This window comes from Manis javanica, chromosome 1 (genome assembly GCF_040802235.1).
Source record: "Manis javanica isolate MJ-LG chromosome 1, MJ_LKY, whole genome shotgun sequence".
NCBI lineage: Eukaryota > Metazoa > Chordata > Mammalia > Pholidota > Manidae > Manis > Manis javanica.
Window position 1 is genome coordinate 197,688,961 of NC_133156.1, and position 22,652 is coordinate 197,711,612.

Sequence of the window (22,652 nt, forward strand, 5' to 3'; positions counted from 1 at the left end):
ACCACCACTGGAGATAAATTACCTTAAGGCAGTTGAGTAATTTTACTACAGCATGTAGTTGGCTGCCTCCCTCCCCAAAATCCATTTCCCTCTTCCTCCTCCTTGTTAGATTCTAAATTTTCTAGCCAAGCTGTTTGGTGGGACTGACCCCCCTCTCCCACCCCCAAACCCTTCCATGAGGAGTGCATCCTGATTAGATGATGTCAGTCAGAACATTCTCTTCTCTGACTCCAGTGGGAGAAAGGCTCTGAGAGAGGCATACGACCCAAGTTGTGATCCATTCAGCAAATGAGACTGGCCCTGGGACCATGGCGTAAGTACGGGCTCTTTTCTGCTCGATGTCCTTACAGACAGATCTGGGACCTGGGGCAGCCATCTTGGGACTACAGGGTCCAAAGAGCCGGTGCGAGAATGGAGTCCACACTAGTAAGTAAAGTTAAAAGGTGGAGAGAAAGAAACTGGGTCCTGATCGCACCATTTAAGCCCGAGTGTCTTGCTTTAAGACCAAACTTGTCTACTACATGATCAATAAATTCTCTTTTGGCATTTAAATCACATTTGGGTTAGTTTCCTTTCATTTACAATCAAGAGAAGTCTAAATGGTACATGCCTGCTAAATCAGATTACACTGCAAAGGTAACAGACAGGGGAGCTTTTAACAGTAACAAACTTACCTGATCAAGTCATGACTACATTTGCTTGTCATAATTAAAGACATTAGGACAGAAATCATAAACCCACCTTTCTCATTTGGAAACAATTTTATTTGAAATATCAAAGTACAGATGCAAGACCCTGAATAAACACTTTGACCCTTGGTTTACATATGTTCAGTACTGCTGTGTGTTTATCATGACAGAACCCTTTCCTGATTTTCAGGACAATTTCAGAGCAAAACACTCCCCACCCCAACGAAGGCCATGGTGAAAGTGTGCTCTAAGTATTTAACAGCAACAAGGGAGTGAGAAATGACAAAGTAATGATGCCTTCCTGCTAACTTTAATGTTACAATGGCATTAAATGGCATTAAATGTTTAATGGCAAACTTAAATGTTACAGCATTAAATGTGCCCTTACCAGTTTAAGATATTGCTTTTTAGATCTAAAACAAATGCATGTGATACTAACAGGCCTTGGCCACCTAAAGTAAATACTCTACTGTACCATGTCAGGTCAACTAATACATCACAGGCTCTAGGTACACAGGTAATTTGTATATTTTGCTGTATAAGGTATAGTATGCTTCATTATTTGAAATGTAAGATAAGGCAAAAATAAAAGAATTCTTGTACATCTAGGACAGCCCTTTCTGAACTAATATAAAAATGTACTCTGTGCTCTGAATCTCTTTGGCTTTAGGATTGACAGTTCTCCAAATATGGAACTGGCTACCTTATGTAATGGTCAGCTTGCTCTCATGGGACATGTTTAAGTAATGGGAAGCCAATCTCACAGGGGTGACAGGGAGATGGTTTTCAAGGAGTGATGGTAAGGCGCCAGGCCGCTGTGGCAGGGCGTGCCACTGACTTACCTGCCAGAGCCTTGATGCGGGAGCGCTCGAAGAGCCTCGCAGAGCTGTTCTCATTGTCCCAGTCGTCCACGTCCCAGCGGTTATTGACATCACTGTATTGCTGTTGGATCTCAATGTTGTCATAGTCTGTGGCTACTGTGGTCGTCATCTTGAACTGTCTCAGCTGCTCCTCCACATCAGCTCCTTCTTAGAGTTCTGTGAGAAAAAGGAAAACCTATTTAGATGGCCAAAGTGTGTATAGTCCCCACGAAGCCTACTGGGATAAAGATGAGTAGAAGGTAAAACAGTTCCCACATGTCAAGAACAGGTCTCTGGAGTCAATCAAAGCTGGTTTTGAACTTCAACACTGCCTCATGACATAATGTGTGTGGCCCTGGCCAAGGCACTGAACGTCTCTGAGCCTCAGTTTCCCCAGTGATTAAACAGGGAAGATACTCTAGGCTTGTTGAGAGGACCGAATGAGATGATGGACCAAAAGAGGGTGGTTTCTTCCTTCTTTCTAAAGTTTAAACTTTGCAATTTTAAAGTTTTATCAGAGCTGATGAACAGCTACTTGGGGCTTCTGACTGAACTTGTTTCTGTTGTTTTCTGTTGTGCACCACCACAAACTACAATCTTTTTAGCTTCTCCTGGAAATTCATTAAATGTTAGTTATATAAGAGAACTAATATTATTTCGTCGAAATACCTCATTTACATAGAAGAAAAAAAAATGCCTAAGACTAAATGAAATAGTAAGTTAGGACACCAAGGACAATACCAGTACATAGCCATTGCTCAATAATGGCTGCAATTACATCTATTGCTGTGTTTGTACAAATTCCACTACCACTACCAATACCCATTCCTCAGGGACCCACCCAGGGTCACAGTGTTTTACTGGGATAAAGGGGAAACAACTACCTTGGCCTCAACTTTCAGTCCACTGGCTGTCTTCACTTCATCACAGCACCCTCAGAGAATTATGAGAAATACACTTGGCTTTAAATATAGTTTTGCTCTTAAATACAGCCATTATTCACTAACTGAACCACAATGTACTGAGGACTTTCTTGGTGCTCAGCACTATTTCAGATGCTAGAGAACAGTAAACAAGAAAAGGACCAGCTCTAGTGAAGCTCACACCCCAGTAGGAAAAGCTGGATGAAAAGCACGCAAGAAAACACTAGACTGAAAGAAAATAAAGTGAAAGTGGAGTGATGTTATAGAGTGAGTGATCAACAATACCATATTATAAACTTCAAAGTTGCTAAGAAATTAGTTTTTAATTGTTTTCACCAACACATAAAAAAATGGTAATTATAGGATATGACAGAGGCGTTAGCTAATGCTACAGTGGTAATCCTATCACGATATGCTAATGTATCAAACTAGTATGTTGTACACCTTAAACTTACATAATATTATATGCTAGTTATATCTCAATTTTAAAAGAGTGTGAGCAAGTGACTATTTCAGATCTAGTGGATAGGGAAGGCCTCTCTGAGTTGATATTTAAACTAAGATCTCAGTGTCAAAAAGGAACAGGGCACACCCAGTTCAGAGGAAGAGCATTCCAGGCCAAGGAAAGGCCCTATCTTGAGAAAGAGCACAGCTTGTGGAAGGAATGAAGAGGTCAGTACAGTTGAAGCCTAGAGAGCAGGGGGAGAGACAAGGAACTGAAGTTGAAAAGGTGGTGAGGCCGGACCAGGAAGAGCTGTGAGCCCAAGTGTGAAGAAGCCACTGCAGGATTTTAAGCTAATGACTAACATCATTAGATGCATGTTTTTAAAATATCAGTCCTGGTGCTATATGGAAAAGCAAGGATGTATGCTTAATTCCTATTGGTGTGGTTAAATTCCGGCATGTTTTATACACAAAGTTAAATTAAATGAAGTAAATTAAGGAGAGGAAGAGGAGAAGTTGCTCCTCACCCCTCATATAGTGGTAGGAAGATGTGCAAGAGAAAAGATATCTGTTATCTCCCCATCCCATCCTGTCCCACTACTCATGTTAAGACTCAGTTCTGTACTGTAAGATTTTGTGCCTGGATGCTCGCTTACTGAAAGCCTTGCACAAGAATGTGCACACAGAGTCAGCAGGCCTAACCCCTAGAGCCTGTGTACTCAGAAAACCAGACCCACCACCCAGCAACCACAAAATGACCACTCATGCTGATCTACCCCGCTCATATATGCCACCATACAAAGGAAACAAACAAAGCCACATATGCAGAAAATAAGTATTTCTCTTACTGTGTTTCACATGTAGTTTCTCTCAAGTTCCAGCAACCACGTTTCCATGGTAAATAAATTAAGCTGAAACAAATAAACTGCACCTTAAATGGTATAATAATTGGTGGCACAAGCAGAACTGCCCCCTCTTTTGTCATTATCTGTTTGCTCACAAGCTATCCAAGAACATTGCCAACACATCCTAATGTTCCTAAGGAGGAAGCACTGCATCCGCCTTACAACTGAGACGCACATCCATAGCTCAAAACAGTCACCATCTTTTCAAACACAGACAGCTTGGAAGGTTGTAAAATCCTGGATTCCCATCAGGTAGACATAATCAATCCCCAAAATGTAAATTTATAAATAGGTTAATTTTAACACTGACATTAGCAATGTGTTTTACCAGATTTCATAAAAACAGAAAAACTTTCAGAAACCTAAGCCAGTAACCATTTTCTATTAAATGATCTTACAGTTGCTTTTAACAGAGTCAGAATTCCCTTTAAAAAAATCAATATATTCTCATATACCACTTGACCTTGGAGATGGTTAATTTTCATGACTATATCAATACCAAAGACTTTCATAAAATTCAGCCTCGGGGGATGCCATCTCCAGGTGAAAAATGTGAAAGTGGTATTAATTTCAAATTTCTTGAAAGTTGAACTCAACTTTTGCAATTTAAACTCAACTCAAAGTGAAATCTAAACACTACATACCTCTCCAGATTTGTTTTGGCTATTTGGTGCCACCTGCTGACAAATGAGAACAAGTCACACCACAGCCGCCAGGGCGGCCACCAACCTGGGCTCCAACCTCCACCACACCTGGCACAGGCTAAGTCCAACTACAACTCGTTTTCCCCCATGACTTCCTACTGCTGTCTTATCTCCAAAATTACCAACTGCTTTCCACAGATTTCTCAATAGTCAAGTGTTAATCCTTTCCTTAAGTTTAAAATAAGTCATTCAGAGAACATAAGCACATTTTCCTAAGAATTCTTCTTTAGCAGTGTTCTTTAGTAACGCCATTGCTCCTTAAAACAAGGAAGCGAGTGGACAGCAAAAGTTCCTACTAGTCTGTGTGCAGAAAAAAACTGATGCTATAAATTATTCTTTTTTTATTCAATTGTTTCACTTGAGTGTCTATGAATTTGGCTATCAGGGACCTTCCAGTACATTCCATCTGACCTAAGACAATATCCTTGTCAAACAGCTAAGTTTTTATAGTGATGGAAGAGTTTTTTTAACTTCCAGGGCAATGTCAAAGCACAACATCCCACATCCCCCCAGGGTCCATAGTGAAAGGGTGCTTTCTAAGTATTCAATAGCAATAGTAGAGTGTGACCTGAGAGGGATGAAACAGCCAGCGTCAAAGAAAGAGTGTGGATAAGTGTGCCCATGGCACTGGGATCCCAGGAGAGAAGATAGGAAGGCAGGCCACACTGAACTCTGCCCCGTGGGTCCACCATTAGGAAGCCTGAGAGGACACATGCACAGCTGGCACAAGACGAGACACGCTCTCCCAGAAAAGGGCTGTCACTGCTTCTACGGGCCCAGTGAGGGCCCAAATTCTACCTGACTTGATCCCCACAGTAGGAACTTGTTAAAAAATCCTTGAATGAGTAGAAATCAGGAATATCCTGAGTGTGCTATGACTAATACCCACGTTTTTGTGGCTAGGTTTTGGGAAGATGGTTACAAGTATATTATACCTCCCCCTTCCTTGCTCTTCTCCAACCTAAGCGTGTATGTGTAAAAATATGGAAGGAACAGTAAAAAAATTAAGACCTTGCCACCAAATTCTCTTCTCTAATCCTGTGGTCTGTAAGCTAGAATTTTCCAAATGATACAAAGGAATTCCAAAAGCTTCATCATTTTCTACTTCAATAAGACAATAGCTTTATTTCCTTGAACTAGCAGACCAAGACAGAAATAGCTGAGGAAACGATAATCCTAGACCTAGAAAGAAAAGAGGTTCCTACAGTTCTGCATGTGCTGCCACAAGGTCATAACCATCGGGAAAGAAACAGGAGCATCACCGTTCCAAGTTTTGGGAGTGTTCTATTAGTTCTCCTCTTTATTGCTTAAAATTCTGAAAGTGAATACCTGGCAAAGGCCAGAGGGAAACCATTTATTTATCTGTTTACCTCCAAGATGCCGAAACTATTTTGCATGTCATACAGGTAGATAAATGCACAGATTTTTTATGCTTTATAGTTTATCGCTATGCGTCCTTCCACCATCTTCTTCTGTTACTCTGTAAAATCTCCCAGGGTAATGCTACCCACCCTGCCACCTTTGGCTCCTACCCTATGCTGACAACTGCTCCCTGGACAGCTAAGTGCAGTGCCTCCTAAGCATTACAAGTCAGTGTGTCTACAACTAAATTCATAATTCCTCCCTCCAAACCCTGTTTTTCGTCTGTGACTCCCTCATTGAATGGAACCCTCCTTTCTCCCAGTTACCTCAACTAGAAACCTTGCTGACCTCCTTCACTTCTCCCTCTCCTCCCATATTCAGGCCCCAACGTTGCCTATACCTCCTCAAAATCTCATGAGTTAGTTCATGCAACAGCTTCTTAATCCAGCACCTTGCCTCTAACTTTAACCTCTACTCCAGTCTTCCACATTTCCACCAGAGGAACCTCTCTCATTTGTCAAATCACCTCAGTGCTGTGACTAAAACCCACCTGCCCACACCTTCAGAATAAGAAATCCCTATGCCTTCAGAATAATGCCCACAAACCTTAGAAGAGAAATGAGACCCTCGATGGGGGACCTCTGACTAGCTCTCCATCCCAGTCTCCATAATCCTGTCCTAAACTCACTATTCCTGTCCTAACATCTTAGAGCTCCTCCAAAACTACTACCTCAAACAGCTCTCCACTCTTCCCACAAGCCCTAGCTGAAAGTACCACTTATTCCAGGAAGCCACCCCTAATCACTTCCCACCACCAACCCCTGGACTGAATTTTAAGATGACCTTATATCTCCCAAATATGTACTCCCTCCTTTAAGCACCCTTATCTGACCAATTACTTGTCATTACAAACTTCCATTTTCTTATTCTACAGGCTCTTGAGGTCATGTTCCCATCAGAACTTCCTTTATATTTCTCAACTCCTAGAAGGGTACCTGGAAACATCAAATGCTTGCTAATTATTTATTTGTGGGCTGGCTGGATGCGTGGGAGACTGGTAGATGTAAGACTAGAATGAAAGTCCATATGGGCAATGTCAACTCATGCTGCTACTCTGGTACTACCGCCTATAGTCACCAAGCCCAAAACACATACTCTTCTGAGGTACATAGATCTGGTCGGCACCCTACTTTCAAAGAAGTCATATTTTTAGACTAGGCTGCTAATGAAAATGAACTTACATTTAACAAGACACTTCTCTACGTACACATTAAAATTTATGTTTCCCTTTTTAATTAAGTTTTTACCATGAAAAGAATTTGTTATTTGTCTGAACTGCTCAGATTCCAGAAAGCAAGCAACAGAGATTAAAGGGAATTTTCCCTGGTGCTATACACACACACACACACACACACACACACACACGCATGCACAAACACACCTCCTTAATACCCAATCTTAATTAAAGGCTCAGATAAACAAAAGTGGAAAAGGTAACATTTGCCAATTCTTTCTGAGGAAGAAAACCATATGCTAACAATTACTTCAACAGAATTCACAGATCCAAATGTTCTGCAAACACTTAAAACTCTCACACTCTGCTCATAAAAGACTTGCGAAAAGGAAAGCATAACTAGGACTGCTGGTGTGCTCTCAAAAGAGTTCCGTTCAGACACTCTGAAGGGACCAAACCATGATCTGAGAATTTCCAGTAAGACACCTATAAGAAGTCTGCCTCATCCCTCTCAACTATTCAGTCCCCAAAAAAGCAAGAGTCACATCCTGCTTGCAGTTTGCCCACTGAGGCATTCCTCAGGCCGCGTAAACAGCCAGTGAAGAATAATACCTAAATATGTAGAGTTCTCTGCTGCTCACAGACACAGGGCATACATGAAAAGTCCTAGTGTGATAGCGAAGAACGTAACGAAAGTCATACACCCATACTACGTCCTTTACTAAAATATCATTCACTTTAAAGATTATCCAGCCTACTTGCAGCTTTACAGGAACAGATTTACTGTACAAAAAGCATGATATAGCTGTACAAACTAGCCAAAATTCCTATCATCAGACTACGTAGAGAGGGAAGGGTGCTCAGAGACCTGTTTAATAAACCTTGTTAACAAAGATGGTCTTCAAATACTTCAACTTTGGCCTGTTTTATTCATCAATGACAGAGTATGTTGCACTCTCCCACAATGATCAGATTTTCTTTCTAAGTCCCTGGATATATACACAATCATAATTATTTTATCCTTTTGGTAGATTAACATTATGAAATATTCTATTTTCTCCCTATTCATACATTATTTCATCTTCTGGAGTCAGTCTGTTTTGTCATGTCTCATATTTTTTAATCCAATCTAAGGTCTGTGTCATTTTGTGGACAAATACAATCCATTTACATTTATTAGGATTACTGCCATATATGAAGTTCCAACCAACTTATTCTATATTCTATCTTAGTTTAATAAAGCATGGAAACTAGGGCCCAAGGATTTAAACAACTGCATCAAGTCACACAGCTATGGGGCCAACATCTGTAATATCTTTATCACCACTGAATCTGAAGCCATAGAACTCATTCTGATCTTGAAAATACAGAGAGCTGATGAGCCTAGCAACCAAACTCTAACACTTCGTTTTCTTACTGGTTTGTTTTATGTGCTTACTTATGCTTATGGGCATAGTGCTTACTTGCTTTTTCACTCAGTCTTCCCCAGCAAACTTTTAAGATAAAATTAGCCCTATTTTACAAGTGAACAAACTGAGGCTTTGCCCATGGTTGCACAGCAAGGAAGTGAGTAAGCCAAGAGGATCTGAATGAGGCGTGTATGACTCCGAAGCCCATGCTTTAACTGAATAACCTGGCCTGCATTTTGAGACACAAACTTTTAAGAATGGTCCATATCAGAAGAAATACCTCTATTTAAGAACCTGAGTGGTCCACCATAAGGACCACATATGGTATCTAGTATATTCTTTTTCCTTGTCTTTTCTTAACAGCTTTATTGAGATGTAATTTGTGTTATCACACAATTCACCCATGTAAAGTACATAATTTAATGAGTTCTCTGTACATTCACTGCATTGTACAACCATCACCACAATCAATTTCAAAAAAAATAAAACAAATCTGTACCCATTAGTAGTCATTACCATTTCCCTTCCTCATCCTCAGCTCTAGGCAACCACTAACCTACTTTCTATCTCTAGATGTTTGCCTATTCTGTTCATTTCATATAAATGGAATTATAAAATGTGTGGTGTTTTGCAAATGACTTTTTTACTTAGCATAATGTTTTCAAAGTTCATCCCAAGTTTGAAACAACTGAGTCTTAAAATAAACCTGAATTCTTAAATAAATGAGGAAATAGATTAGCCCTCTGCAAAGTGTAATTATTGCATAGGGCAGCAACCCACCCAACCAGACCTCCTAACATGCATTTTCATTGGCACAATATTGTTCTCAAAGAGTGAAAATTCATTTGGGGGATGGGAACTCTCTTTTACATAAGCACAGAGATACAGTATACCTACAGTATTAAAATTTCATGGGTGGGAGATTAGGGGAAAATGTCTAAAAGACGCCTGGAGGAAAGAAGCAATTTTAAAAAGTTAAACACTGACCAACCTAACAGAAATGTTTATCACCACTAAGTAAATGAATACTTGAAGCAGGCCATTGAAAATAGGAAGATGAAGAGCACATTTCTCTGTACAAGACAATTCGAATTTCATGTACCACAGGTCCCATTCAGCATGTCTCTAATGTAAAAATTCACAGTGGGCTACTCTCCCCCAAACACTAACATATATACTTTAGGGAACAGTTATGGATCAGTCAGCCATCTTCTGCCTACAATATTCAAGGACTAAAGCACCAATTATAAACCTTCTACCTTAGACTGAATGTTTTTGTCCTTCCAAAATTCCCGTGTTAAATCCTAATCCCCAATGTGATGGTATTTAAAGATAGGGTTTTTATGAGGTGATTCAGTCATGAAGGTTCTGCCCTCATGGGATTAGAGCCCTTAATAAAAGAGACCCAGAGTGTAACCTCACTCCTTCAAACATGTGAGGTTATAGCAAGATGGCAGCAGTTTATGAACCAGTAAGCCGAATCTGACACCTCACCAGACACCAAATCAGTCAGCACCTTGATCTTGGACTTTCCAGCCTCCAGAACTGTAAGAAATAAATGTCTATTGTCTATAAACCACCTAGTCTGTAGAATTGTTAGAGCAACCTAAACAGACTAAGATACCTTCATTCCCAATATTCAGAGATAATCTTTCCTACACAGATGAAAGATACCACTGGAAGGCTGGTTCTAGTTTTGTGAACAAAACTCTAAGGATAAAGTCTATTTTTTAACATGAGCAGGCTAAGCTAGGCTCTACTATTTGGAGGAGCAAAATTAGCCCATACTATAAAGGAAATTATTTTGAAAGATTTCACTAATGGAAAATACACTTACATAATTCATTTCATTTTAAAACAATTTATTAAAAAGAATCTATCAATATGGCCTAACAACTTGTATTACACAGTACAACCAAGAATACATTTCTACAACAAGGAAGAGTATAATATAGGAAGGGAAAAACAGCATCTCCCAGACATTCCTCCATTTACAGAGTAAACTGCACAAGGAACAGTGAAATTATAAATAGATTTATTACTTGATGCCTTAAAGGAAAGTTCTTAATATGCTGCACAGAAATTTACCCTCATGTACTATTTGTACATTAAATTTTAAACAAAGTACCTTATTTCTTTTCTCTGCCTACATATACCATCTAGATGCTAAATATAAATTTGCAAGCCCTCAATTTTTTTTTTCACATTTCAGGAAAGAATTTTGCTTTATTTGAAGGGAAATTTTAGTTCGTCTTTTTTTTTATGGGCTTATTATTTTTATTTTGATATCATTAATATAAAATTACATGAGCAACATTGTGGTTACTAGATTCCCCCCATTATCAAGTCTCCACCACATACCCCATTACACTCACTGTCCACCAGCATAGTAAGATGCTATAGAGTCACTACTTGTCTTCTCTGTGTATACTGCTTTCCCCTTGCCCCTGGCTACATTATGTGTGCTAATATTAATGCCCCTTATTCCCTTTATCTCTCCCTTCCCACCCATCCTTCCCAGTCCCTTTCCCTTCGGCAACTGTTAGTCCATTCTTGGGTTCTGTGAGTCTGCTGCTGTTTTGTGCCTTCAGTTTTTTATTTGTTCTTATACTCCACAGGTGAGTGAAATCATTTGGTATTTGTCTTTCTCTGCCTGGCTTATTTCACTGAGCACAATACTCTCTAGCTCCATCCATGTTGTTGCAAATTGTAGGATTTGTTTTCTTCTTATGGCTGAATAATATTCTATTATGTATATGTACCACATCTTCTTTATCCATTGATCTGATGGACACTTAGGCTGCTTCCATTTCTTGGCTATTGTAAATAGTGCTGCAATAAACATAGGGGTTGCATATGTCTTTTGAACTAGGATCCTGCACTCTTAGGGTAAATTCCTAAGAGTGAAATTCCTGGGTCAAATGGTATTTCTATTTTGAGTTTTTTGAGGAACCTCTATACTGCTTTCCACAATGGTTGAACTAATTTACATTCCCACCAACAGTGTAGGAGGGTTCCCTCCCCTTTCTCCACATCCCCGCCAACATTTGTTTGTTTGTCTTTAGGATGGTGGCCATCCTCACTGGTGTGAGGTGATATCTCATTGTGGTTTTAATTTGCATTTCACTGATGATTAGTGATGTGGAGCATGTTTTCATGTGCCTGTTGGCCATCTTAATTTCTTCTTTGGATAAGTGTTCACATCCTTTGCCCATTTTTTAATTGGATTATTTGCTTTTCGTTTGTTGAGGCATGTGAGCTCTTTATATATTTTGGATGTCAACCCGTTATCGGATATGTCGTTTATGAATATATTCTCCCATACTGTAGGATGCCTTTTTGTTCTACTGATGGTGTCCTCTGCTGTACAGAAGCTTTTTAGTTTGATATATTCCCACTTGTGTAAGCCCTAAATTTTTTTAAACTAGCTTTATTTGGAAAACAAATTTAAAGAGAAAGGTTAGCTCTTCCATTGTCTATGTCTAAGTCTTAAGATCACCTAAAGACTCAAAATTTTTTAAAAATAATTTCTACTAAATACAAGACTATCCCCATTACTTGGCAGTTAAAGACCATCCTTGTTTTTGTTCTCCTTACAAAGAGGAGCAATTAAAATAGAAATCATTAACTCAGTGCAGACCTAACACCATGATCTTACAGCCAATGTAGCGTTTCTGAGCTACTATAATTAACCATATAGGTCTTACCCTTACTTCCAAGTAGTTTTAAATTACATTCCAATGCAGGCTTAATGGTATGCTGCCAAAACACGGATCCTGAATTTCAGTGGGCTTGGCATTTCACTGCCTTATTCTTGGTGAAAATCTGTATATCAGTATCATGTGTGCCTGAACAACAGAGGAGCAATAATGTGCTTTTTATTTGTAAGCTGACTTTTACTCCTAGTAGCCCAGAACCAAAATTCTCTGCAAGCCTATCAAGTGAAAAATGCCTATCTCAATTACCTAGAATACTGATCAAATGAAAGAAATATGTAAAACTGTAATAAAAAGAAACGACAGGAAATGGCTGAGGCACATACACATGCACCTCCCCCATCCCCTTTCCACCCCCCCCCACACATACAGTAAGCTCCACAGGGGCCAGGATCCTCTCTATTCTGTTCATCTCTATACCACCAGCACCAGAACTGCACTTACAACACAGCAGGTGCTCAAAACACGACTGTGAAATAAAACAGCAGGATGAGTGTAATTCCAGAGCAATCTAACTCTGAAAACACAAAGCTTCTTTCAGCCTAGATAATATGCATCTGGACCCCAGAAAAGTTCTCACTGTTACATAAAGGGCAACCTTTTCTCCATTCGGTTTCAGTTAGCAAAGGACGAATTTTTATAAATTTATTTTCAACTTTTGCAAAATAAGACAGGATAGGAACAGAGTAATCTCTGTACTCTCACAGTCTCATTTGGGATAAATAAACATATTTATCTTAATATGTAATATTTTAATAATCATTCCCCTTTGCAAAATGACCTAAATCCCAGGCTTGCCTAATAATACCCAAATTTCCAAAAGTTTAAATATTATTAGTTAAATTTACTCAGACAGCATATCAAACAACTCTCATTGCACTTTAGCAGCAAGTCTTTCCCCTTTGTATGCTTGGTAAATGTTTACCGGACTTACTTAGAAGTCTGTAACCTTTCAAAATAAGATGAGTAAAGGTTGGCCCACGATATTTGAAAAGGAGAAATGATGTTTAATCCCAGAAAAAACACTCAAATAATTACCATTTTGACATGATCAAACATCCATTACTAAAATTTATTTAAACCTGATCAATATGAAAACACTTTTTAAAAGAACACTGTTTAATAATATATACAGGCTGGACTCCATTAGAGTTCTTCACATTACTATCTAAAAAAAGCTTGATATCAAGCTTGGTAACAAAGATCAGTTAAAGTAAATGTAAAGATTCGTTTTGGCTTCCCACCATATTTAAACATTGATAAACAAGAAAAACAAGCACAGTGTTTAAAATACTGCTATTAGAATCACTGAAGAGCTCTCTGATATTTAACTAAGAGCATGCCTTCATCTTGGGTGACCAGACCCAAGTACGTCTGCCGCAGGTCCGCATCATCGCCTGAGTTAACAACCAGCACTCCACCAAACTTCTCAGAGGCACAGGATAAAGCATGGCTAGCCAGAGCTCCAGGGTCATGGGCCTGCAATTCACATTTGCTTGGATCCCATTCTGTTGCTTAAATTAATTCAAAATGAAAATAAGGTCTTAGCTAATAATGTCCTCAATTAGGTTCAAAAGCAAAGGAAACCAAAAATGTTCCTTGTTCCCCCAATAGGGGGTATAGGATTAAAAGAACAAGAACTAGAGCATCCAGACCACTCTTTGAATTCTTTAAAAGCTCCCTGGTGATGTGATTTTTGGAAACTGCATTTTTTTAACTCCTTGCCTGACCAAAACTGAGCCTGTACTTTCATCTCCTTGAAATGTTATTAATAAACCAGTTTTCTACTTCCCAAAATATCTACAACATAACACGTACTTTGTTTTTTCCTGCCTCCAAATGCTTTCAAATAAGTTAGTTGCTTCTTTTATCAAACACAGCAATAGGTTAAAGAATGAGAAGGACGGCAGTGCAATACAGAGAACTGGAGGCAACAAATTCTGTTAGCACCCTAGGACTCCACACAGAGAGGAAATCAGGGACTGGGCACCCCAGCAGTGGTGGGCTATTTAGTGGTGTCCCAGTGAACTCTGATGCTGTCATTGTTCTGATGATGCCAATCCCAACTCAAAAGGACCTGGTAATTAAGGTAGGCTCTCTATTCTCATTAGCAATGGAGCTGCTATCTCCCAAAAACATGATTTCAAAGATCAGGACAAGGGATAAACAAGAATCAGGTCAGGTTAAACATTACTTCCTCCAGGAAGACTCTTCTGAAGCCCCCAGCCTCCTGTTTAAATGCTCTGGTTGGTCGATTTTCTTCATGGCATGTACCAACGGTGTTTAAGTAATTACCTGTGCAATTACTTGTTATACTATAATATCTCCATGAATTATTAGGCATTTCTCCCTTTCATGAATGCATCCCTAGATATGATATCTAGCACATAGTAGAAAGAGGTAAACATTTAATGAATAAACTTTATACTTACAAACTTCCTCATCTTCTGAGAATACTGTTAAACACTTTCCCTACCAAATCAAGCAGAAAATTTTTCCAGTTTATCCAATGTATATTTGTTCAGATGAAAACTGTAAATAGTAAAAATAGCAAAGAAAAACTGAAAGAAACCCCTAAATGATCAATAATTATCTACATTTCACTGGTTTTACTATATTTACTGCTGTAATATAGTCCCTCACTGACTGAAGGAAAAACTTCAGATGACAACTTCACATTCCTGTCTAAATTACAGAAGCTAATTTCCCAAGTCAAATTTTCATTACTGGCCGAGGGGCCACACTCAAAGACCAAGAGGGTGGCTCAGAACCCAGGGCCCAGACCTCAGAACTTTTCCTCACTGCCTCAGAAAGGACACTTAGCACAGCGGAGGACCCTGGACCAAGAAGAGACGCACAGTTGCTCAAGAACACAGATAGGCCTACATTTAGATTTTTTAAGTAGCCCGGGTTAGAAGAGGTAAAAACTGACAGCAGTCCAAAGAAAATGTGTCCAGTGCAATATGAAGCACCAGCAAAGGGTAGCACAATCTTAGGTGGCTTCCTTGTTAGAAACAAAGTAAGCACTCTAGGGCACTGGCCAGTCCGTGTCCAGAAGGGGGCAGACAGGCTGTAAGACACCTGCTAGTCCAGGCCCAGGAGCTAGGAACCCACAGAGGGAGAGGTCCTAAAGGGACACTAGGCAACTATTTTTAAGTAGCTTCAGGAGCCCTCATGTAGGCACTGGCACAGACTCCTTGGCAGGCAGGGAGCAACAAATTAACAGGGTTAGGATTTTTCTAACTACTAGAGCTCTCCAAAAACAGAGAGCTAGCAGGACAGCAGGAAGTTCACTGTATCCCAAGAGGTTCCCATAGGGTGGGAAGCACCCTCTGACAGGGCAGCTACAGAGGGGACTAAGTACTGCGTGGGAAGCTGGGCTGCATGAATTCTAACTTCCCAGCTAACTGGCCTCTATGATTTGGTTAACCACAAAGTATTTACCATTCTTGTGATCTGTGTAGTAATACTACAGTACTCAAGTTGCCATTTGAAGTTTTTCCTATAATCAGTGAGCAAACTTAAAAATCGTGAAGTGATAAATACAGTCAAAACAAAATGCAGATAACTCTTAATCATTTTGGGGTTCTTTCAGTTTTTGTTTGTTATTTTTACTATTTACAGCTTTCATTTGAACAATTGTACGACTGGATAAACTGGAAAACTTTTCTTTTCAGGATATTTCAAGAGGATGGCTTTTCCCTTCCTATTTTCAACTGAATCTCTCTTACTTTAATTATAACCATTCTTTGTTGGGGTGTTTTCACAGTAAGGAAATATCTGCATTCTCTTTAAAACAAAGGTATTCTTGTGCAAACATTTACAAGCACTTTGATTGGATTGCACATCACTGAAAAAAACTGGGCAAAAAGTTCTGAAAACAGCTTTTACATTTTGATTAAAACATTTATTTTAAATGCACCACTGGAAATATTCACCATTAAAACTATTATTTTATTGTGCAACTTTACATTTTTGTTTAATATCATAAGGTAGCAAGTTAAACATCTATTCATTTTTAAAAACCTTTAATTAGAAAATACTGCCTATGCTGGTGTGACATCTCTGGCACCGAAAGCATATTATAAGCACACTTTGGAAATATTGTGAATTCGACTCCAGACAACCGCACTAAAGCAAGTATCTCAATAAAGCAAGTCAAATGAATTTTTTGATTTCCTAGTACATATAAAAGTATGTTTACACTTACACTGTAGTCTATTCAGGGTGTAATAGCATTATGTCTAAACTACAAAGTACATACCTTAATTTGAAAAAATACTTTATTGCTAAGAAAAGCTAACCATCAACTGAGCTTTCAGTGAGTCAATCTTTTTGCTAGTGTAGGGTCTTGCCTCAATGTTGATGGCAGTTGACTGACCAGGGTGGTGGTTGCTAATGGCTGGGGCAACTTCTTAAAATAAGACAACAATGAAATCTGCCCCATTGATGGATTCTTCCTTTCACAAATGATTTATCTGTAGCATGGGATGCTGTTTGACAGCATTTTACCCACAGTAGCACTTCTTTCAAAACTGGAGTCAATTCTCTCAAACCCTGCTGTTGCTTTATCAACTATGTTTATGCAGTGGACTAACTCTTTCACTGTAGTTTTAACAATCTTCACAGCATCTTCACCATAAGATCCCATCAAGAAACCACTTTTTTTGTTCATCGATCAGAAGCAGCTCCTCATCTATTCAAGTTTTATCATAAGATTGCAGCAATTCAGTCGCATATTCAGGCACTACTTCTAATTCTAGTTCTCTTGTTTCCACCACATCTGCAGTAACTTCCTCCACTGAAGTCTTGAACCCCTCAAAGTCATCCAGGAGGGTTAGAATCAATTTTTTACAAACTCATGTTAATGTTGATAATTTGACATCTTCCCACAAATCACAAATGTTCTCAATGGCATGTAGAATGGTGGCTCCTTTCTGGAAGGTTTGCAATTTGCCCAGATCCATCAGAGGAATCGTTATCTACGGCAGCTATGGAAATACATTTCTTAAATAATAAGACTTTGAAAATTGAAATCACTCTTGATCCATGGATTGCAAAATGGATGTTATATTACAGGTGTGAAATCAACATTAAGTTCATTGTACATTATCAGAGCTTTTGGGTGACCAACTGCATTGTCAATGAGCAACTGTCTTCTGACCAGCAGTTGTAACAGTGAGCTTAAAATAGTGAACCACACTGTAAACAGATGTGCTGTCATTCAGGCTTTGTTGTTCCATTTACAGAGCACAGGCAGAGCAGACTTAGCATATTTCTTAAGGGCCCTAGGAATTTCGGAATGGTCAATGAGCACTGGCTTCAACTTCAAGTCACAAGCTGCATTAGCCCCTAACAAGAGAGTTAGCCTGTCCTTTGAAGCTTTGAAGCCAGACATTGCCTTCTCCTCTCCAGCTATGGAAGTCCTAGATGGCATCTTCTTCCAGTAGAAGGCTGTTTTGTCTACACTGAAAATCTGTTGTTTAGTGTAGTCACCATCATTAACTATCTTAGCTAGATCTTCTGGATAACCCCCCACTCAGCTATAGAATGATGAAGCTTCTACAACAACACTTCCTGTTTCCCCTTGTACTTGCTATGTTATGGAGACAGCTTCTTGCCTGGAGACAGCTTCTTTCCTTAAACCTCATGAACCAACCTCTGCTGGCTTCAAACTTTTATTCTGCTGCTTCCTCACCTCTCTCAACCTTCAGAGAATTGAAGAGAATTAGGGCCTGCTCTGGATGAAGCTTTGGTTTAAGGAAATCTTATGGCTGGTCTCATCTTCTATCCAGACCACTAAAACTTCCTGATCAGCAATAGGCTGTCTCACTTTCTTATCATTTATGTGCTCACTGGAGTAGCTCTTTTAATTTTTTTCCCTTGCATTCACAACTTGGCTAACTATTTGACACAAGAGGCCCAGCTTTTGGCCTACCTTGGCTTTTTTATATTGCTTTCCTCACTAAGCTTAATCATTTCTAGCTCTCGATTTAGTGAGAGACGTGGTGGCTTTCACTGGAGCACTTAGAGGCCCTTGTAGGGTTACTGCTTGGCCTAATTTCATTACTGTTGTGTCTCAGGGAATACAGTGTCTTGAGGAGAGGGAGAGAGAGAGAGGGAACAGCTGGCAAGTGGAACAGTCAAGACACACAATATATTTATCAATTGTTTGCCATCTTATATAGATGCAGTTCATGGCACTTCAAAACAATTACAATAGTAACATCAAAGATTACTCATCACAGATCACCAGAGCAAACATAATTGAAAAGTTTGCCATATTATGAGAATTACCAAAATGTGACAAAAACAAAGTGAGTGAAAGCTATTTGAAAATGGTGCCGATAAACTGCTCAACACAGTGTTGCAAAATCTTTGAGTTGTAAAACATAGTATCTGCAAAGAGCAATAAGGCAAAGCACAATAAAATGAAGTATGCCCATACTGAGTCTAAAACTTTGTTGTTTGCAAAAGGTGGAGATAATTCTGCTCCCTAAATAGATGAGAAAATGCAGAAAGGTTTTATTTAAGAAAGTCAGAACATCAGACTATAAAAGAGCTTGTGTTTCACAAGTTCTTTGTTTATACTACTTAAATGAAAACCTCCCTTTGCTTCTTCAATTTTGGGGGAAGGGAGTTGCATTTCAAGTAGTTTCCCTAAGAAATTACCCATGTGATCCTCCTAACCAGATTCTTGCTTTTTGGAGGGGATTTGAATTTATTGGTCTCACATAGTGTACTGCAAAGTCAATGCACACATATCAGCATCAGTTATTTTGCAGCTAAGCCCCTAAGCCCTAACATGGTGATGGGACACTCCGAAGATGAGACATTGAAAAATTGAATCAAGTTACTAAGGTATTACACCAGCTGTAGAATTTGTTTTGTTATGACTTAAATGCAGTTCTCAGAAGTGTCCTTATCTCACCCATTTTCTATAGGCTGACCATGATAGCACAGAAATATCTCTGAAAAAAAGTAAACTGATACATCTGAAAGCATGAATAAAGTATGGGAAAGCCATTGTTTTTAACCCTACTCAGCTATGGGATGATGAAGAGTTAGGCACTGAGTAGGTTCTCAACCAGAGGTAGTTGGTTTTGCTTTCTGGTGATGGACATACTTGTTTGATATTGCTATGTTCCTCAAAAAGGGTTGTTGATGTCTACAGGCACACACCTGATCATCTACATTTGCTCTCTTACAACACTAAACTATGTTTTCTACCTTTATCTTGCATCTACCTACCACTTCAGCATTTTATTTAAAAAAATAATAATAATAAAGGGAGAAATGTGGGATTCACATATAAAGTATAAAAATCAAACAAATATTCATATTTGACCTGATTGTTTATAGTTCATAATGAGTGATCAAAACTGAAAGTTTTTGTGATGACTGCCCTTGTACTGTTCACCATGTAAGAACTTATTCACTATGTAAGAATTTGTTCACCATGTAAGAACTTGTTCATTATGCTTCAGAAGATTGGAGACTGACGAGAATTAGGCTGGGGGTGGATTAATGATTGTGCATTGAGCACTGACTCCCCTATACAGAATTTTATTGTTGTTAACAACCATTTGATCAATAAATATGAGAGATGCCCTCTCAAAAAAAAAAAGAAAAGAAAAAGAAACAAATGAAGGAAAGGATGCTGAGAAAATGAACAAATATCCAGTCTTGGGACCTTGGGAAAGGTTTCCAAGGAGGAATATGTAAGTTGAGTGGTGATGAAGGAGGATGGGAAAGAAGGGCACAGGCTGTAAGGTCCCTAGGACAGAAAGGCTTGCACAAACAAGGGCAGGAAGTGGTGAAATTCATTGTATCTGCCGGGAATGCTACATTCCAGCCAAGCACAGGACAGACAACTTGAGTAGGGAGAGTAAGTAAGGTTGCTGGAGTAAGCAAGCCATCCTCTCGAGACTGGCCTATGCCGTACTAATGTATGAATGTTTTATGTCATACTAACACATTTTCAATTTGTATTCCTTACATAATCCCTGCCTCAGTAAGTTTCACTTATACACATTAGCCATAAAAGTGAAGTTCTGGAGTGACCAGGGGTCATGATTTGAGACATCACCTTTCTATACTAAATGAGTAGATGGCACTGATTTACTTTAAATTAGGTCCTCTTGTCATTTTTCAACAATCGTTTTGGCTTTTTAGGGGACAAATTTTTGCAAAGCTGATTTAACGAATATCAGCTTGCCAGAGGCTATTTGTTGAATAAATGATAAACCAAATGACCAATTCACCAAAAAGCAATTCATCCTTTTCCCTGAGAGAATGATTTTGTCAAACATTGTGCCATACATTTCCAAATATTTTCAATGAAGATGAAATCACTCCCTAACTCAGCTTTCCACAAACTGATGACTGCCCTTGCACTGTTCACCATGTAACAACTTATTCACTATGTAAGAACTTGTTCATCATGTAAGAACTTGTTCATTATGCTTCAGAAGATTGGAGACTGTTGAGAATTAGGATTGGGGTTGATTAATGATTGTGCATTGAGTCCCCTACACAGAATTTTATTGTTGTTAACAACCATTTGATCAATAAATATGAGAGATGCCCTTTCCAAAAAAAAAAAGTATTGAAATAAATGAAATGAAAATTGAAATGAAATGAAATGAAAATAAATGAAAATTGAAAAATGTGAAAAAAAAAGAGTTGTTGATATGTTCAAAGACTAGAAAGGAAAGAGCTGTTTGTGAGACTATAGATAAGGGCATGAATTAAAATGGTGACCCTACAAGGATGGTCATTTTCATGCTTATGGGGATTTCTTGCCTCAAAGACTTGGATACTTTCAAACTCTGCTAAATCCCAGAGATCCTACAGGGGAGGGAGTAGGCAGCCAGTGTCAAAGAGATTTCTCCAAAATACATCTTGCCCCACATTGGGCCTGCAGGAGGACAACAGGGACAGTGTTAGTGCCCTGTTTGTTCTGACTGTGAAGGCACTGACCAGTACAGCAGAGACCCACACACACACTATGCCTAGCCTTCCGGGAACAGGAAGGCAGCTGTTGGTTTACAGTGTGCTCAAAGACTGGCCAGGTTCCCATGAGCTCATTCTCCCATCTTCAAGATGCATGCATAGAAACAGTATAATACATTAGAATGGAGATTCCAGTATTGAGGGCAGGTGACACTGGATGACCAAGATCCAAAAATGCCTTTTTAAAAAATTATTATTATTAATAAGCTCAGTACAGTAAGCTTCACACAGCAAAAGGGTTTTTTAAAACTGAGACCACTGACCAGAAGACTAAGCATGTACCCAGTTTTCCAAACCCCTCTTCATTTAAAATCCAGAGTGACTGCTATGCCAGGAAAGCCACCAGCTATATAGGCAGCGAGTATCAGTTCCTCTCTCCTCCTGACCACAGAAGGAACACAGCAGGGACAGCAAGTGCATTCTCGTCTGAGGTGAGCAGGCTGATGTGTTGGCTCAGGAATCTGTACAGAGCTCCCTCTTCACTCTCAAGGAGGGCAAAACCAACAAGCACATGCCCTCTTCAGGCAGACTGCTCACCACTCACACACTCTGCAGGAACTTCCCTCTAGAAGTTCCAGAAAGTTCCTGCTAACCAGCTCAACAGGCTTCCACACATGAGGGGCGCCTTCCCCCTCGCTTTCAGTGTACATTCCAAAAAAGGGAAAGAAGAAAACCCTAGCAAAGCAAGGTGGCCCTTGGTTTTGCATTGAGATAGATTTTTCATTAACACATCACTGTCTGACTTCAGGCTAAGTCTGTTAATCTTTCTCTATGCACACAACTGTGAAGAAAAAGCAGGCAGGGGGCTGTCATTCATGCATACATTTCCCAGCTTATAACATATTCTCTAAAGTGAGTATTCAGCTCAATTCCTCTAAATAGCAGGAATTATCTTCCATCTCCTCTATGCATCTGTTGCCAGAAACAGACAGCAATTTCAGGAGCAGCCTTCTCTGATGTATAAAGCAACTCCTCCGAGGGGAGGGGTGGGCAGGTAAAGCCAGACCACTCTGTCAGCCCGACCACACCACAGTGCTAAATTGATGCCATGTGCCCATTATGATCTACATTCCTTAAGTCCTTGAACAGGCTCCTGACAACAATAACAAACCTTCATCACCAATTACCAGATGATAGCAGGGGTGAGGTCTTCAGGGCAACACGCAGAAAATCACCAGCTTCCCCTTCGTAGTCACAGGGGCACACTGGAGGGTGGGGGGAATATTTCAGAGGCCAGTAAGGGTTTTAGATACAGGATAAGTGAATTCCTTGACTTAAAAGAAAAATAGGCACACTCTCTCCATTTCTCTGAGTTTTGTATTTGGAAACGGATGCTATCATTAAGAATAAACAGTAGGTCTGGAAATGAACCAAAACCATTTAATCCAGAC

The 22,652-nt window shown here is 39.4% G+C and overlaps 1 protein-coding gene across 4 annotated transcripts in view; it reads right to left on the reverse strand.

Annotated features, from left to right (window-relative positions):
- Positions 1–22,652, reverse strand: part of SPTBN1 (spectrin beta, non-erythrocytic 1) — a 197,324-nt gene that overhangs the window by 139,112 nt on the left and 35,560 nt on the right. For all 4 annotated transcript variants that reach the window (XM_073213209.1, XM_073213215.1, XM_073213219.1 and 1 more), the window contains one exon: positions 1,532–1,726. In XM_073213209.1, coding sequence (XP_073069310.1) covers positions 1,532–1,679 — 148 coding nt within the window. In that variant the 5' untranslated portion in view covers positions 1,680–1,726. The remainder of the gene's footprint in view (positions 1–1,531; positions 1,727–22,652) is intronic.